Genomic DNA, 14,172 nt, shown 5'->3' with positions numbered 1-14,172 from the left:
TCAATAAATGTATTTGTCATAAAAAGCCTGCTGCAAGCCGTTTTTACTGCAAAATAGGCTAAAGTTTTATGTAAACAGTATTATTTCAGTGAAGTGCCATTCCCCAGAATACTGAAGTGAAAATATACATACATGACAGCCTGATACCAGTTGCTACTACTGCATTTAAGGCTGAACTTACTTTATATAGGTATTTGCAGTATTTTCTAGTCAATTCCATTCTCAGAAAATAATATGCTGCTACATACCTCTTTGCAGGTGAACCTGCCCGCTGTCCCCTGATCTGAAGTTTACCTCACTCCTCAGATGGCCGAGAACAGCAACATGATCTTAACTACTCCGGTTAAAATCATACAGAAAAACTCAGGTAGACTCTTCTTCAAATTCTCCCTGAGAAGGAACAACACACTCCGGTGCTGTTTTAAAATAACAAACTTTTGATTGAAGTTATAAAAACTAAGTAAAATCACCACAGTCCTCTCACACATCCTATCTATTAGTTGGGTGCAAGAGAATGACTGGGTGTGACGTAGAGGGGAGGAGCTATATAGCAGCTCTGCTGGGTGATCCTCTTGCACTTCCTGTTGGGGAGGAGTTAATATCCCAGAAGTAATGATGACCCGTGGACTGATCACACTTAACAGGAGAAATTACAGCTAAACACAAACACCGCAGAAATTTAAAACTAGCCCTGGTCCTTCAGGGAAAGAAATTGAAAAATGGCCTTGGTCCTTAAGGGGTTAAACAACTTCCCAGTTTACTTCTATTATCAAATTTGCTTCATACTCTTGGTATCATTTGTTGAAGGAGCAACAATGCCCTACTGGCTTCTAACTGAACACATGGGTGACCCAATCACAAATCAGTATATATATGCAGCCACCAATCAGTTACACCATATAGACGTAGGTATTACATCACACTGTGCTTAGTGTGCACCATATAGACGTAGGTATTACATCACACCGTGCTTAGTGTGTAACATATAGACGTAGGTATTACATCACACCGTGCTTAGTGTGCGCCATATAGACGTAGGTATTACATCACACCGTGCTTAGTGTGCACCATATAGACGTAGGTATTACATCACGCACTGCTTAGTGTGCGCCATATAGACGTAGGTATTACATCACACAGTGCTTAGTGTGCGCCATACAGACGTAGGTATTACATCACGCAGTGCTTAGTGTGCACCATATAGACATAGGTATTACATCACACAGTGCTTAGTGTGCACCATATAGACGTAGGTATTACATCACACCGTGCTTAGTGTGCACCATATAGACGTAGGTATTACATCACACCGTGCTTAGTGTGCGCCATATAGACGTAGGTATTACATCACACCGTGCTTAGTGTGCACCATATAGACATAGGTATTACATCACACCGTGCTTAGTGTGCACCATATAGACGTAGGTATTAAATCACACCGTGCTTAGTGTGCGCCAAATAGACGTAGGTATTACATCACACCGTGCTTAGTGTGCACCATATAGATGTAGGTATTACATCACGCACTGCTTAGTTTGCACCATATAGACGTAGGTATTACACCACACCGTGCTTAGTGTGCGCTATATAGACGTAGTTATTACATCACACCGTGCTTAGTGTGCACCATATAGACGTAGGTATTACATCACACCGTGCTTAGTGTGCACCATATAGACGTAGGTATTACATCACACCGTGCTTAGTGTGCACCATATAGACGTAGGTATTACATCACACCGTGCTTAGTGTGCACCATATAGATGTAGGTATTACATCACGCACTGCTTAGTTTGCACCATAGACGTAGGTATTACATCACACAGTGCTTAGTGTGCACCATATAGACGTAGGTATTACATCACACCGTGCTTAGTGTGCGCATAAGATTTACCAGTTTATATACACACAGAACAGACTAGGTTGTTCTCACATGAAGAGGTTAAGTCGGCTGACAAGCACAACACATATATGGTTACATTATAGACCTCTATATTACCTCTAGCAGAGATTTACCAGTTTATATACACACGGCACAGACAAGGTTACACTATAGCCCTCTATATTACCTCTAGCAGAGATTTACCAGCTTATAGACACCCGGCAGAGACTAGGTTACATTATAGACCTCTATATTACCTCTAGCAGAGATTTACCAGCTTATATACACCCGGCAGAGACTAGGTTACATTATAGACCTCTATATTACCTCTAGCAGAGATTTATCAGTTTATATACACACGGCACAGACTAGGTTACATTATATTACCTCTATATTACCTCTAGCAGAGATTTACCAGCTTATATACACCCAGCACAGACAAGGTTGTTCTCACATGAAGAGGTTAAGTCAGCTGACTAGCACAGAACATATATGGTTACTTTATATTACCTCTAGCAGAGATCTACCAGCTTATATACACATGACACAGACTAGCTTACATTATATTACCTCTATATTACCTCTAACAGAGATTTACCAGCTTATATACACACGACACAGACTAGGTTACATTATATTACCCCTAAATTACCTCTAGCAGAGATTTATCAGTTTAAATACACACGGCACAGACTAGGTTACATTATATTACCTCTATATTACCTCTAGCAGAGATTTACCAGTTTATATACACCCTGCACAGACTAGGTTACATTATATTACCTCTATATTACCTCTAGCAGAGATTTATCATCTTATATACACACGGCACAGACTAGGTTACATTATATTACCTCTATATTACCTCTAGCAGAGATTTACCAGCTTATATACACCCGGCACAGACTAGGTTACATTATATTACCTCTAGCAGAGATTTATCATCTTATATACACACGGCACAGACTAGGTTACATTATATTACCTCTATATTACCTCTAGCAGAGATTTACCAGCTTATATACACCCGGCACAGACTAGGTTACATTATATTACCTCTAGCAGAGATTTACCATCTTATATACACCCGGCACAGACTAGGTTACATTATATTACCTCTAGCAGAGATTTACCAGCTTATATACACCCGGCACAGACTAGGTTACATTATAGACCTCTATATTACCTCTAGCAGAGATTTACCAGCTTATATACACCCGGCACAGACTAGGTTACATTATATTACCTCTATATTACCTCTAGCAGAGATTTACCAGCTTATATACACCCGGCACAGACTAGGTTACATTATATTACCTCTAGCAGAGATTTACCAGCTTATATACACCCGGCACAGACTAGGTTACATTATATTACCTCTAGCAGAGATTTACCAGCTTATATACACCCGGCACAGACTAGGTTACATTATATTACCTCTATATTACCTCTAGCAGAGATTTACCAGCTTATATACACCCGGCACAGACTAGGTTACATTATATTACCTCTAGCAGAGATTTACCAGCTTATATACACCCGGCACAGACTAGGTTACATTATATTACCTCTAGCAGAGATTTACCAGCTTATATACACCCGGCACAGACTAGGTTACATTATATTACCTCTATATTACCTCTAGCAGAGATTTACCTGCTTATATACACACGGCACAGACTAGGTTACATTATATTACCTCTAGCAGAGATTTACCTGCTTATATACACCCGGCACAGACTAGGTTACATTATAGACCTCTATATTACCTCTAGCAGAGATTTACCAGCTTATATACACACGGCACAGACTAGGTTACATTATATTACCTCTATATTACCTCTAGCAGAGATTTACCAGCTTATATACACCCGGCACAGACTAGGTTACATTATATTACCTCTAGCAGAGATTTACCAGTTTATATACACACGGCACAGACTAGGTTACATTATAGACCTCTATATTACCTCTAGCAGAGATTTACCAGCTTATATACACCCGGCACAGACTAGGTTACATTATATTACCTCTATATTACCTCTAGCAGAGATTTACCAGCTTATATACACCCGGCACAGACTAGGTTACATTATATTACCTCTAGCAGAGATTTACCAGCTTATATACACCCGGCACAGACTAGGTTACATTATAGACCTCTATATTACCTCTAGCAGAGATTTACCAGCTTATATACACCCGGCACAGACTAGGTTACATTATATTACCTCTAACAGAGATTTACCAGCTTATATACACCCGGCACAGACTAGGTTACATTATATTACCTCTATATTACCTCTAGCAGAGATTTACCAGCTTATATACACCCGGCACAGACTAGGTTACATTATATTACCTCTAACAGAGATTTACCAGCTTATATACACCCGGCACAGACTAGGTTACATTATATTACCTCTAACAGAGATTTACCAGCTTATACACACCCGGCACAGACTAGGTTACATTATAGACCTCTATATTACCTCTAGCAGAGATTTACCAGCTTATATACACCCGGCACAGACTAGGTTACATTATATTACCTCTAACAGAGATTTACCAGCTTATATACACCCGGCACAGACTAGGTTACATTATATTACCTCTAACAGAGATTTACCAGCTTATACACACCCGGCACAGACTAGGTTACATTATAGACCTCTATATTACCTCTAGCAGAGATTTACCAGCTTATATACACCCGGCACAGACTAGGTTACATTATAGACCTCTATATTACCTCTAGCAGAGATTTACCAGCTTATATACACCCGGCACAGACTAGGTTACATTATATTACCTCTATATTACCTCTAGCAGAGATTTACCAGCTTATATACACCCGGCACGGACTAGGTTACATTATATTACCTCTAGCAGAGATTTACCATCTTATATACACATGGCACAGACTAGGTTACATTATAGACCTCTATATTACCTCTAACAGAGATTTACCAGCTTATATACACCCGGCACAGACTAGGCTACATTATAGACCTCTATATTACCTCTAGCAGAGATTTACCATCTTATATACACACGGCACAGACTAGGTTACATTATATTACCTCTAGCAGAGATTTACCAGCTTATATACACACGGCACAGACTAGGTTACATTATATTACCTCTAGCAGAGATTTACCAGCTTATATACACCCGGCACAGACTAGGTTACATTATAGACCTCTATATTACCTCTAACAGAGATTTACCAGCTTATATAAACACGGCACAGACTAGGTTACATTATATTACCTCTATATTACCTCTAGCAGAGATTTACCAGCTTATATACACCCGGCACAGACTAGGCTACATTATAGACCTCTATATTACCTCTAGCAGAGATTTACCTGCTTATATACACACGGCACAGACTAGATTACCTCTAGCAGAGATTTACCAGCTTATATACACCCGGCACAGACTAGGTTACATTATAGACCTCTATATTACCTCTAACAGAGATTTACTAGCTTATATACACACGGCACAGACTAGGTTGCTCTCACCTGAAGGGGAATGACAATCATAAAAATCTTTTTATCTTTATCCGATAAGATATGTTTGACAAAGGCCCAGCCAGTTCCAATCAGTGCAATGGTGATAAACAGCAACGCTCCCTTTAATCTGCAAAACAAGAGATCATTTAAACAGATATGAAACATTTTTATTTCATGGGTCAAACAGAACATACAAAATTTACTATGGTTTTCACATTTGCTTTGTACTCTTTGTATCCTTTGTTAAAGGAGCAGCATTGCGTTACCGAGAGCTAGCTGAATACATCAGGTGAGCCAATGACCAGAGGCATATATGTGCACCAACAGCCAGCACCCAGAAGCACATTACTGCATTTGAGCCTACCTAGGTATGCTTTTCAATAAAGTGTTGAAAAGGACATTTAATACAATAGAATCAGCAAATGCATAAAAAAGACAAAGCAATGAAGCTAAAGAGAAAAGGCAAACCTAGCTTTTAAACCGGTAGCGCTCATCACTTTATAGAAAGTCAGGGGAATTGATAGCCCACAATGTTCAGAAAAATTAAATAATGAAAAGATTTGTTTAATGCACATATTTAAACATTTTATATTACAATCTTAAACAGTTTGCTGTCCCTTTAAAGGGACACTCAAGTCAAAATTAAACTTTCATTATTCAGATAGAGCATGACATTTTAAACAACTTTACCATTTACTTCCATTAAAAAAAAAGTGCAGTCCTTTTATATTTAAACTTTTTTAATCACCAGCTCCTACTGAGCATGTGCAAGAATTCACAGAATAAGCGTATATGCATTTGTGAATGGCTGATGGCTGTCACATGGTACGTGTATGCATTTGTGAATGGCTGATGGCTGTCACATGGTACGTGTACGCATTTGTGATTGGCTGATGGCTGTCACATGGTACAGGGGGAGTGGAAAAAGACATAACTTAAAATTGTAAGGAAAAAAAGATCTACTATTCATGTGAAGTTCAGACTAAGTGCTATTGCATTGTCTTGTTATCTTGCATGTGTTGGTTATGCAAATCTACTGTAGTTTAAGCTGTGTGCACAACCACTTTGCACGAGGTGAACATTTAGTGTGTAAAGACACTACTGTTAAAGGGGCAGTCAAAATTAAACTTTCATGGTTAGATATATTGTTCAATTATATTAAATTCCCCAAATGACTTGTTGTGTAATTTGCTTTGTAATCCTGGTATGCTTGAATGAAGAGGATCATAGGCGCTCAGGAGTGTGCAAGAGTCTTCAGCACTCTGACAGCAGTGTTTGCAACAATGTATAACACTGCTACAAACAATGTTGTAAGAGCTGCTTTCGTAGACTGCTAAAGACAGGTGCACGCTCCTGAGATCCTATGAGCCTAGCTAAATAACCTCTTAAACAAAGGATACTACAAGAACAAAGCAAATCTGATAAAATAAGTAAACTGTAAAAGTGTTTAACCCCTTAAGGACCAGCGACGTACCCTGTATGTCGCTGGCCTTTTTTTGGGACTTGATTGTTTTATAGCGCGGTCTTGCCACCAGTGTTGAGACTGCTCGAGGGAGGGCATTAATAGCATGTTCTTGCTAGACTTGTGCTATTATGTCCTGAAAAAACACTCAACGACCAGTGACATACAGGGTACATTGTGGTCATTAAGGGGTTAAAATGACGTGCGGTTTCCGAATAAGGAAAGTTGAATTTTAACTTTGTCTCTTTAAAATGTTAACAAAAGCAGCAGATTAGGATTTTTTTTCACACTTTCCATTTAAATAAAGGCCTAGAGAGATCATATCCACAAAAAAATGTTTTTAGGGAAACGAGTCTCTGCAGGCTATATGCAATGCTAGGGACATATTGGCGCATCAGGATCTGATTTAAGCCATGTGTATATGACAAAATGAAGAGGATACGATCACTTTAGAAAATGACATTAACCAGGATAATTCATTACAAGCTGCAACCGGCGATTACACGATTAGCAGCCAGTCACAGTATATTCAATTACTGCTTAAAAGTGCTTAAGACATCTGCGGTGACAGTTTTGAGGGGGTGAAGGCAGAATGCAATTTTCACAGTTATTCATTATTTATAATTGCATATGGACGTGTGAAAGAAAAATAGGAGAATATTTGCCATTTACTGGTTTTGTTATAGTCACATGAGCATTCAAGTGAGACAGAAATAGACTGTCAGAAAGCGAATACAAAACTAAGAAAAGGACAGTGAAGTATATACATATATATCTCCAGCAATACCTGCACTATATTCATATATCACAAGCAATACCTGCACTATATACATATACATCTCCAGCAATACCTGCACTATATACATATATATCACAAGCAATACCTGCACTATATACATATACATCTCCAGCAATACCTGCACTATATACATATATATCTCCAGCAATACCTGCACTATATACATATATATCTCCAGCAATACCTGCACTATATCCATATATATCTCCAGCAATACCTGCACTATATACATATATATCTCCAGCAATACCTGCACTATATCCATATATATCTCCAGCAATACCTGCACTATATCCATATATATCTCCAGCAATACCTGCACTATATCCATATATATCTCCAGCAATACCTGCACTATATCCATATATATCTCCAGCAATACCTGCACTATATCCATATATATCTCCAGCAATACCTGCATTATATCCATATATATCTCCAGCAATACCTGCACTATATACATATATATCTCCAGCAATACCTGCACTATATCCATATATATCTCCAGCAATACCTGCACTATATCCATATATATCTCCAGCAATACCTGCACTATATCCATATATATCTCCAGCAATACCTGCACTATATACATATATGTCTCCAGCAATAACTGCACTATATACATATATGTCTCCAGCAATACCTGCACTATATACATATATATCTCCAGCAATACCTGCACTATATACATATATATCTCCAGCAATACCTGCACTATATACATATATGTCTCCAGCAATACCTGCATTATATCCATATATATCTCCAGCAATACCTGCATTATATCCATATATATCTCCAGAAATACCTGCACTATATACATATATATCTCCAGCAATACCTGCATTATATCCATATATATCTCCAGCAATACCTGCATTATATCCATATACATCTCCAGCAATACCTGCACTATATCCATATATGTCTCCAGCAATACCTGCACTATATACATATATGTCTCCAGCAATACCTGCACTATATACATATATGTCTCCAGCAATACCTGCACTATATACATATATGTCTCCAGCAATACCTGCACTATATACATATATGTCTCCAGCAATACCTGCACTATATACATATATATCTCCAGCAATACCTGCACTATATACATATACATCTCCAGCAATACCTGCACTATATACATATATGTCTCCAGCAATACCTGCACTATATACATATACATCTCCAGCAATACCTGCACTATATACATATATATCTCCAGCAATACCTGCACTATATACATATATGTCTCCAGCAATACCTGCACTATATACATATATATCTCCAGCAATACCTGCACTATATACATATACGTCTCCAGCAATACCTGCACTATATACATATATATCACAAGCAATACCTGCACTATATACATATACATCTCCAGCAATACCTGCACTATATACATATATATCTCCAGCAATACCTGCACTATATACATATATGTCTCCAGCAATACCTGCACTATATACATATATGTCTCCAGCAATACCTGCACTATATACATATATGTCTCCAGCAATACCTGCACTATATACATATATGTCTCCAGCAATACCTGCACTATATACATATATGTCTCCAGCAATATCTGCACTATATACATATGTCTCCAGCAATACCTGCACTATATACATATATGTCTCCAGCAATATCTGCACTATATACATATATATCTCCAGCAATACCTGCACTATATACATATATGTCTCCAGCAATACCTGCACTATATACATATGTGTCTCCAGCAATACCTGCACTATATTCATATATCACAAGCAATACCTGCACTATATACATATACATCTCCAGCAATACCTGCACTATATACATATATATCACAAGCAATACCTGCACTATATACATATATATCACAAGCAATACCTGCACTATATACATATATATCTCCAGCAATACCTGCACTATATACATATATATCTCCAGCAATACCTGCACTATATACATATATGTCTCCAGCAATACCTGCACTATATTCATATATCACAAGCAATACCTGCACTATATACATATACATCTCCAGCAATACCTGCACTATATACATATATATCACAAGCAATACCTGCACTATATACATATACATCTCCAGCAATACCTGCACTATATACATATATGTCTCCAGCAATACCTGCACTATATACATATATATCACAAGCAATACCTGCACTATATACATATATATCTCCAGCAATACCTGCACTATATACATATATATCACAAGCAATACCTGCACTATATACATATATATCTCCAGCAATACTTGCACTATATACGTAACATATATATCTCCAGCAATACCTGCACTATATACATATACATCTCCAGCAATACCTGCACTATATACATATATGTCTCCAGCAATACCTCTACTATATACATATATGTCTCCAGCAATACCTGCACTATATACATATATATCACAAGCAATACCTGCACTATATACATATATATCACAAGCAATACCTGCACTATATACATATACATCTCCAGCAATACCTGCACTATATCCATATATATCTCCAGCAATACCTGCACTATATCCATATATATCTCCAGCAATACCTCTACTATATACATATATGTCTCCAGCAATACCTGCACTATATACATATATATCACAAGCAATACCTGCACTATATACATATACATCTCCAGCAATACCTCTACTATATACATATATGTCTCCAGCAATACCTGCACTATATACATATATATCACAAGCAATACCTGCACTATATACATATATATCACAAGCAATACCTGCACTATATACATGTCTCCAGCAATACCTGCACTATATACATATATGTCTCCAGCAATACCTGCACTATATACATATATATCACAAGCAATACCTGCACTATATACATGTCTCCAGCAATACCTGCACTATATACATATATGTCTCCAGCAATACCTGCACTATATACATATATATCTCCAGCAATACCTGCACTATATACATATATGTCTCCAGCAATACCTGCACTATATACATATATGTCTCCAGCAATACCTGCACTATATACATATATGTCTCCAGCAATACCTGCACTATATACATATATGTCTCCAGCAATACCTCTACTATATACATATATGTCTCCAGCAATACCTGCACTATATACATATATATCACAAGCAATACCTGCACTATATACATATATATCACAAGCAATACCTGCACTATATACATATATATCACAAGCAATACCTGCACTATATACATATACATCTCCAGCAATACCTGCACTATATCCATATATATCTCCAGCAATACCTGCACTATATACATATATATCTCCAGCAATACCTCTACTATATACATATATGTCTCCAGCAATACCTGCACTATATACATATATATCACAAGCAATACCTGAACTATATACATATACATCTCCAGCAATACCTCTACTATATACATATATGTCTCCAGCAATACCTGCACTATATACATATATATCACAAGCAATACCTGCACTATATACATATATATCACAAGCAATACCTGCACTATATACATGTCTCCAGCAATACCTGCACTATATACATATATGTCTCCAGCAATACCTGCACTATATACATATATGTCTCCAGCAATACCTGCACTATATACATATATGTCTCCAGCAATACCTGCACTATATACATATATATCTCCAGCAATACCTGCACTATATACATATATATCTCCAGCAATACCTGCACTATATACATATATATCTCCAGCAATACCTGCACTATATACATATATGTCTCCAGCAATACCTGCACTATATACATATACATCTCCAGCAATACCTGCACTATATACATATATATCTCCAGCAATACCTGCACTATATACATATATGTCTCCAGCAATACCTGCACTATATACATATATGTCTCCAGCAATACCTGCACTATATACATATATGTCTCCAGCAATACCTGCACTATATACATATATGTCTCCAGCAATACCTGCACTATATACATATATGTCTCCAGCAATACCTGCACTATATACATATATGTCTCCAGCAATATCTGCACTATATACATATGTCTCCAGCAATACCTGCACTATATACATATATGTCTCCAGCAATATCTGCACTATATACATATATATCTCCAGCAATACCTGCACTATATACATATATGTCTCCAGCAATACCTGCACTATATACATATGTGTCTCCAGCAATACCTGCACTATATTCATATATCACAAGCAATACCTGCACTATATACATATACATCTCCAGCAATACCTGCACTATATACATATATATCACAAGCAATACCTGCACTATATACATATATATCACAAGCAATACCTGCACTATATACATATATATCTCCAGCAATACCTGCACTATATACATATATGTCTCCAGCAATACCTGCACTATATTCATATATCACAAGCAATACCTGCACTATATACATATACATCTCCAGCAATACCTGCACTATATACATATATATCACAAGCAATACCTGCACTATATACATATACATCTCCAGCAATACCTGCACTATATACATATATGTCTCCAGCAATACCTGCACTATATACATATATATCACAAGCAATACCTGCACTATATACATATATATCTCCAGCAATACCTGCACTATATACATATATATCACAAGCAATACCTGCACTATATACATATATATCTCCAGCAATACTTGCACTATATACGTAACATATATATCTCCAGCAATACCTGCACTATATACATATACATCTCCAGCAATACCTGCACTATATACATATATGTCTCCAGCAATACCTCTACTATATACATATATGTCTCCAGCAATACCTGCACTATATACATATATATCACAAGCAATACCTGCACTATATACATATATATCACAAGCAATACCTGCACTATATACATATACATCTCCAGCAATACCTGCACTATATCCATATATATCTCCAGCAATACCTGCACTATATCCATATATATCTCCAGCAATACCTCTACTATATACATATATGTCTCCAGCAATACCTGCACTATATACATATATATCACAAGCAATACCTGCACTATATACATATATATCACAAGCAATACCTGCACTATATACATATACATCTCCAGCAATACCTGCACTATATCCATATATATCTCCAGCAATACCTGCACTATATCCATATATATCTCCAGCAATACCTCTACTATATACATATATGTCTCCAGCAATACCTGCACTATATACATATATATCACAAGCAATACCTGCACTATATACATATACATCTCCAGCAATACCTCTACTATATACATATATGTCTCCAGCAATACCTGCACTATATACATATATATCACAAGCAATACCTGCACTATATACATATATATCACAAGCAATACCTGCACTATATACATGTCTCCAGCAATACCTGCACTATATACATATATGTCTCCAGCAATACCTGCACTATATACATATATATCACAAGCAATACCTGCACTATATACATGTCTCCAGCAATACCTGCACTATATACATATATGTCTCCAGCAATACCTGCACTATATACATATATATCTCCAGCAATACCTGCACTATATACATATATGTCTCCAGCAATACCTGCACTATATACATATATGTCTCCAGCAATACCTGCACTATATACATATATGTCTCCAGCAATACCTGCAACTATATACATATATGTCTCCAGCAATACCTCTACTATATACATATATGTCTCCAGCAATACCTGCACTATATACATATATATCACAAGCAATACCTGCACTATATACATATATATCACAAGCAATACCTGCACTATATACATATACATCTCCAGCAATACCTGCACTATATCCATATATATCTCCAGCAATACCTGCACTATATACATATATATCTCCAGCAATACCTCTACTATATACATATATGTCTCCAGCAATACCTGCACTATATACATATATATCACAAGCAATACCTGAACTATATACATATACATCTCCAGCAATACCTCTACTATATACATATATGTCTCCAGCAATACCTGCACTATATACATATATATCACAAGCAATACCTGCACTATATACATATATATCACAAGCAATACCTGCACTATATACATGTCTCCAGCAATACCTGCACTATATACATATATGTCTCCAGCAATACCTGCACTATATACATATATGTCTCCAGCAATACCTGCACTATATACATATATGTCTCCAGCAATACCTGCACTATATACATATATATCTCCAGCAATACCTGCACTATATACATATATATCTCCAGCAATACCTGCACTATATACATATATATCTCCAGCAATACCTGCACTATATACATATATGTCTCCAGCAATACCTGCACTATATACATATACATCTCCAGCAATACCTGCACTATATACATATATATCTCCAGCAATACCTGCACTATATACATATATGTCTCCAGCAATACCTGCACTATATAC

General features: G+C 36.8%; 1 protein-coding gene across 1 annotated transcript in view; it reads right to left on the bottom strand.

Moving 5' to 3' along the window:
* Positions 1-14,172, bottom strand: part of GPR107 (G protein-coupled receptor 107) — a 216,710-nt gene that overhangs the window by 122,942 nt on the left and 79,596 nt on the right. The window contains exon 12 of the mRNA XM_053695827.1: positions 5,413-5,530. Coding sequence (XP_053551802.1) covers positions 5,413-5,530 — 118 coding nt within the window. The remainder of the gene's footprint in view (positions 1-5,412; positions 5,531-14,172) is intronic.

The sequence above is a fragment of the Bombina bombina genome, chromosome 12 (assembly GCF_027579735.1).
Source record: "Bombina bombina isolate aBomBom1 chromosome 12, aBomBom1.pri, whole genome shotgun sequence".
NCBI lineage: Eukaryota > Metazoa > Chordata > Amphibia > Anura > Bombinatoridae > Bombina > Bombina bombina.
The sequence above is the reverse complement of the archived record's forward strand: the minus strand, read 5'-3'. Positions and strand labels throughout refer to the sequence as shown.